General features: G+C 47.8%; 1 protein-coding gene across 2 annotated transcripts in view; it reads left to right on the top strand.

Moving 5' to 3' along the window:
* Positions 1-2956: 2956 nt before the first annotated feature.
* The window catches only part of pcca (propionyl-CoA carboxylase subunit alpha), a 374693-nt gene continuing 371649 nt past the window's right edge, over positions 2957-6000 (top strand). For both annotated transcript variants that reach the window (XM_078221544.1, XM_078221545.1), the window contains exon 1: positions 2957-3029. In XM_078221544.1, coding sequence (XP_078077670.1) covers positions 2958-3029 — 72 coding nt within the window. In that variant the 5' untranslated portion in view covers position 2957. The remainder of the gene's footprint in view (positions 3030-6000) is intronic.

The following is a 6000-nucleotide window of genomic DNA, read 5'->3' as shown; positions in this document are numbered from 1 at the left end:
CCTCTGTCTTCTGTGACCAAGCCAGTTCTCCACCCATCTAGCCACTTCCCCCTTTATCCCATGAGATCCAATCTTTTGCACCAACCTACCATGAGGGACTTTGTCAAACGCTTTACTAAAGTCCATATAGACAACATCCACGGCCCTTCCCTCGTCAACCATTCTAGTCACTTCTTCAAAAAACTCCACCAGGTTAGTGAGGCATGACCTCCCTCTCACAAAACCATGCTGACTATCATTAATGAGTTTATTCCTTTCTAAATGCGCATACATCCTATCTCTAAGAATCCTCTCCAACAACTTCCCTACCACGGGCGTCAAGCTCACCGGCCTATAATTTCCTGGGTTATCCTTCCTACCCTTCTTAAATAACGGGACCACATTAGCTATCCTCCAATCCTCTGGGACCTCACCTGTGTCCAGTGACGAGACAAAGATTTGCGTCAGAGGCCCAGCGATTTCATCTCTCGTCTCCCGGAGCAGCCTGGGATAGATTCCATCAGGCCCTGGGGATTTGTCAGTCTTTATATTACCTAAAACACCTCACACTTCCTCCCTTGTAATGGAGATTTTCTCTAACGGTTCAACACTCCCCTCCGAGACACTCCCAGTCAACACATCCCTCTCCTTTGTGAATACCGACGCCATGTATTCATTTAGGATCTCCCCTACTTCTTTGGGCTCTAAGCATAATTCCCCACTTTTGTCCCTGAGAGGTCCGATTTTTTCCCTGACAACCCTTTTGTTCCTAACGTATGAATAAAATGCCTTGGGATTCTCCTTAATCCTGTCTGCCAAGGACATTTCGTGACCCCTTTTTGCCCTTCTAATTCCTCGTTTGAGTTCTTTCTTACTTTCTTTGTATTCCTCCAGAGCTCCCTCCGTTTTTAGCTGCCTGAACCTAACGTACGCCACTCTTTTCTTTTTGACCAATCTCTCAATTTCCCTGGTTATCCACGGTTCTCGAATCCTACCCTTCCTATCCTTCTTTTTTACAGGCACATGCCTATCCTGCAGCCCGAACAACTGTTCCTTAAAAGACTCCCACATGCCAGATGTGGATTTACCCTCAAACAGCCTCTCCCAATCAACAGCTGCCAATTTCTGCCTAATCCCATTAAAGTTAGCCTTGCCCCAATCCAACACCTCACCCTTGGGACACCACTTATCCTTTTCCATCACTATCCTAAAGCTAACAGAATTGTGGTCACTATTTGCCACATGTTCCCCTACCAAAACTTTGAAGACCTGACCGGGCTCATTCCCCAGTACTAGGTCCAGTATAGCCCCCTCTCTAGTCGGGCTATCTACATATTGTTCCAAAGAACCTTCCTGTACGCATTTTACAAATGCCTCCCCATTCAGACTCCCAGCCCTACGCGATAGTTTCTCTTATCAATAAATCTCTTTACCAAAGTTTCTCTTATCAATAAATACCTTTTGTTCCTTACAAAGTCTGGAATCTCCTGATAATGCCATAACATCCACAGCATAACACCCGCCCATTCCCTTCACCTTGTCTTGTCGACATTAATCTCGGCAATTTCACCAACTCCTATAGCTCCTCAACCGAGTTAGCAAGCAGAATAATGTCAGCAGCACATTGCAGATTCAAAACTCGCTGCCCGCCAATTGGTATCCCACTTTTATATCCATTAGATGTCTCTCTCACGGCCATTTTTGTTCAGATGTTGAATAAATATGGTGAGAGGACACCTCCTGTTCAACACACTTTTTGATTTTGAACCATTCTGAGAGAATCCTGGTAACTCTGGCCTCTGAGCAGGCGGAAGAGGACCTCAGTTTAATGTCTCATCTGAAAAAGGGCACTCCTGACAGTGCAGCACTCCCTCATTTACTACACTGTGAGCATCAGCCATGAAGGTGAATTGTGTGACTCAGAGATATGAGTATTACCATCAGAAAAACAGAAAGTGCAGGAACAAAACTCAAGAGGTCTGTGGAGAGAGAGAGAGACTGAGTTAATGTTTCAATTCTGGTTCGAGGGATTCTGACACGGCTGGTGGGTCCACTTCGCAATCTGCAGACCCTGCCATGGGGCAGGTGGCAGTGAGCGGTGTTACCAGTAGAATTGGGAAAAGCTGGGAGCAGACTGGAAGCCATTTAACCAAAAGAATGAAATTGACCAAAAGAGGTTGTCCTTGGAGAATGATGCCCAATGCTGGTGAAGGTGTTGTCCTGGTCAGTGTTCACCTGGTCAGTGTGTTGACCTGGTGAAGGTGTTGACCATGTCAGTGTGTTGACCTGATGAAGGTGTTGACTTGGTCAGTGGTTTAACCTGGTGAGTGTATTGACCTGGTCGATGTGTTGACCTGGTGAAGGGGTTGACGTGGTGAATGTGTTGTCCTGGTCAGTGTGTTGACCTGGTGAAGGTGTTGACCATGTCAGTGTGTTGACCTGATGAAGGTGTTGACTTGGTCAGTGGTTTAACCTGGTGAGTGTATTGACCTGGTCGATGTGTTGACCTGGTGAAGGGGATTCGTGGTGAATGTGTTGTCCTGGTCAGTGTGTTGACCTGGTGAAGGGGTTGACCTGGTCAGTGTGGTAACCTGGTGAACATGTTGAGCTCGTCAGTGTGTTAAACTGGTCTCTGTGTTGACCTGGGGAAGGTGTTGACCAGGTGAAGGTGTTGAGCTGGACAGTGTGTTAACCTGGTGAAAGTGTTGACCTGGTGAGTGTGTTAACCTGATGAAGGTGTTGAGCTGGTGAGTGTGTTAACCTGATGAAGGTGTTGAGCTGGTGAGTGTGTTAACCTGATGAAGGTGTTGAGCTGGTGAGTGTGTTAACCTGATGAAGGTGTTGACCTGTTGAAGGTGTTGTCCTGGTTAGTGTGTTGACCTGGTCAGTTGTCCATCCTACCTGGCTATTGCGTCACTTGGCTTGAGTTCCATGAGTGCGGATTGGCTGCTGGCTCGGCCACGCCCCCTCTGCCCGGGATGAGAGGTCACGGGAAGATGGCGGCTCGCAGAGGGGGTTGTGCGATGGGGCGGGCAATCCAGATACTGAAGGTGAACGGTTTTAAACAACATTAAAAACTGTAATAGCGGGGCAGGCGGCAGGGCGGATTGGCGCAGTTAGAAAGGGAAATAAAAGAAGCGGCTTTATATCTGGGACTGGTTGCCCGGGGAGACGGCACTGACTTTAACAGGATGGAGTAACCAGGCCCGGATCAGGGAGCTGACCTTCTGATTATTGACTCCAACAATGACTCTATGTTAGTGACTGTTTTGCATTGATTCAATTTCTTTGTTGACTCACCCTTCAGACTGCCGCCGGGGGGGGGGGGGGGGGCGGCAGTGACACACAATCAGCTCTGAGTTAAGTTCATTTATTGGTGTCACAAGTCGGCTTACATTAACACTGCAATGAAGTTACTGTGAAAATCCCCTAGTTGCCACACTCCGGCACCTGTTCAGGTACACTGTGGGAGAATTTAGCACGGCCAATACACCTAACCAGCGGGTCTTTCAGACTGTGGGAGGAAACCCACACAGACATGGGGAGAACGTGCAGACTCTGCACAGAGAGTGACCCAAGCTGGGAATCGAATCTGGGTCCCTGGTGCTGTGAGGCAGCAGTGCTAACCACTGTGCCACCGTGCTGCCCCAGACACAGGGGCTCCAGAGCCTGGAACACACACTCCATCCAGCCTGACACAAGGCTCTGTCTATAAAGGAGCAGGAGTTGACCACACAGCTGAGCCTGCTCGGCCAGTCCGTGCAGCACCACCGTACCTGATCTTGGGCTCCTGGAAGCAGTCTGCCTCTTGGGCAGCCCCTCGAGGTCAAGGACGACTGTGCGTCCCCTCCGCTTCGAGGTGGTTGACATGCCCAGTACTTTTACCTGCAGACTCTGCTGTGGGCAGGGCAGGGTTTGACAGGTTGTTTGGAGGACTTGTGCACGGTGGCACAGTGGTTAGCAGGGACAGTGCCAGGGACCAGGGTTTGATTCCCGGCTTGGGTCACTGTCTGTGTGGAGTCTGCACGTTCTCCTTGTGTCTGCGTGGGTTTCCTCCAGGTGCTCCAGTTTCCTCCCACAGTCCGAAAGACATGCTAGTTAGGTGCATTGGCCATGCGAAATTATCCCTCTGGGTATCTGAACAGGTGCTGGAGTATGGCGACTTGGGGATTTTCACAGTGACTTCATTGCAGTGTTAATGTAAGCTTTCTTGTGACGCTAATAAATAAACTTAAACTTCTTCCGACACCTTGACTTGTCTTCTGCGCTTTCCTGGCCAAGCCTCTCAGTATACTGTGTCTGCGTGTGTTTTCTCCGGGTGCTCCGGTGTCCTCCCACAGTCCAAAGATGTGTGGGTCAGGTTGATTGGCCGTGCTAAATTGCCCCTTAGTGTGTCAGGGAGACCAGTGGGGTAAAATACGTGGGGCTAAGGGGATAGGGGCTGGGTGAGATAGTAGTCTGTGCAGATGTGATGGGCCGAATGGCCTCCTTCTGCACAGTAGAGATTCTATATTCAGAGCCTTCCCCAGTGAACATCCTCTATTTTGGTTAGTCACAAGCCAGGGTCTCCCAGTGATCTGACAGATAGTTTTGAATTTTTCAGGGATGCTTTGAAGGCATCCCCAAATCATTCTGGCTGGTCGTCTCCTGTTGCAGCTGAGTTCTGGGTAGTGCACTTCCTTCGGGAGTTTGGTGTCAGGCATGTGAACAACATGTCCTGCCCAGTGGAGCTGGTTTTGAGTGATGAGCGCTGGGTCTGTTGGCTAGGGAGAGGAGACTCTCCTCCAGTGTTCTGGGCCAATATCTATTCGGCGGCACAGTGGTTAGCACAGCTGCCTCACAGCCTGGGCACCGGGTTCAATTCCAGCCTCAGGTCACTGTCGGCATGGAGTTTGCACGTTCTCCCTGTGCCTGCGTGGGTTTCCTCCGGGTGTTCTGCTTTCTTCCCACATTCCAAAGGTGTTCAGGTTAGGTTGATTGGCCATTTTAAATTGTCCCTTGGTGTCAGGGGGATTAGCAGGGTAAATATGTGGGGTTATGGGGATAGGGCCTGGGTGGGATTATTGTCGGTGCAAGCTCGATGGGCCAAATGGTCTCCTTCTGCACAGTAGGGATTCTATGATTAAAGAACAAACGGATTATCGCAATGCCGTGCACAAATTTGGTGTCATGTTTCTTACATTACATCAATGGTTATTCCTCGCTTTGGGATGTGCTGAGGTCATGAAAGGCAATTTATAAATGTAAATTGTTTTTGAACAGGTAAATGGCTTCTTATGTTTACGTGGGTGTGTGACATCTAGGTTAGTGTTTAACATCTTAGAGTGAATTTTCCTGTTCTGCCCGCCACAGGAATTGTAGTGGGCGAGGGGCAGACCATGGAAAGGTCTGTTGACCACAGGTGGGATTTTCTGGCTTCGGGGCAATTTTGGCTGGAAAAACTCACCCCTTGTCTGGTTTGGCAGTTCTCGATGACGTTTGTTGAGCTATGCGTCATTCCGTTTACAGCCTTTGCTGTTATTTACCTAATAGTCTGTTGATACATTGATACATATACTTTCTGTAGGGTAAAAATCATTTTGGATAATATAAATTTAAAGTGCCAGATTTCAAATTTGTTTTTGAAGTGGAAAATGAAGTTTGAATCTCGGAATCAAGGTATTCTTATGGCGAGCATCGTTCTCCAATATCCAGTAATACGGGATAATTAATTGAGACGTCCTTACTGCAGTCGAATGGCATTGATGTTACTATTTTGTGATCTTTGTTTACTGAACCGGGGGAAAACGGCACTGTTTTAACACATGCAAAAAAGTTTATCCTGAAACCCAACTTTGTTTTTGTTAAGATTGAGTGTTGTTGATCGTACTATAATATTGTAGTTTAGAAATATAGTTCTGTATCCATGTCTATTTTCAAAACAACAAAAGCAAGCAATTGAAGGCATAGAATTTAGAGCAGTAGTTCATTGTATACACGAGAGAACACATAACATTTATTTTGAAACTTCAATCTTGATGA

The sequence above is a fragment of the Mustelus asterias genome, chromosome 10, assembly GCF_964213995.1.
Source record: "Mustelus asterias chromosome 10, sMusAst1.hap1.1, whole genome shotgun sequence".
Classification (NCBI taxonomy): Eukaryota; Metazoa; Chordata; class Chondrichthyes; order Carcharhiniformes; family Triakidae; genus Mustelus; species Mustelus asterias.
This window is presented reverse-complemented; position numbering and strand designations above follow the sequence as displayed.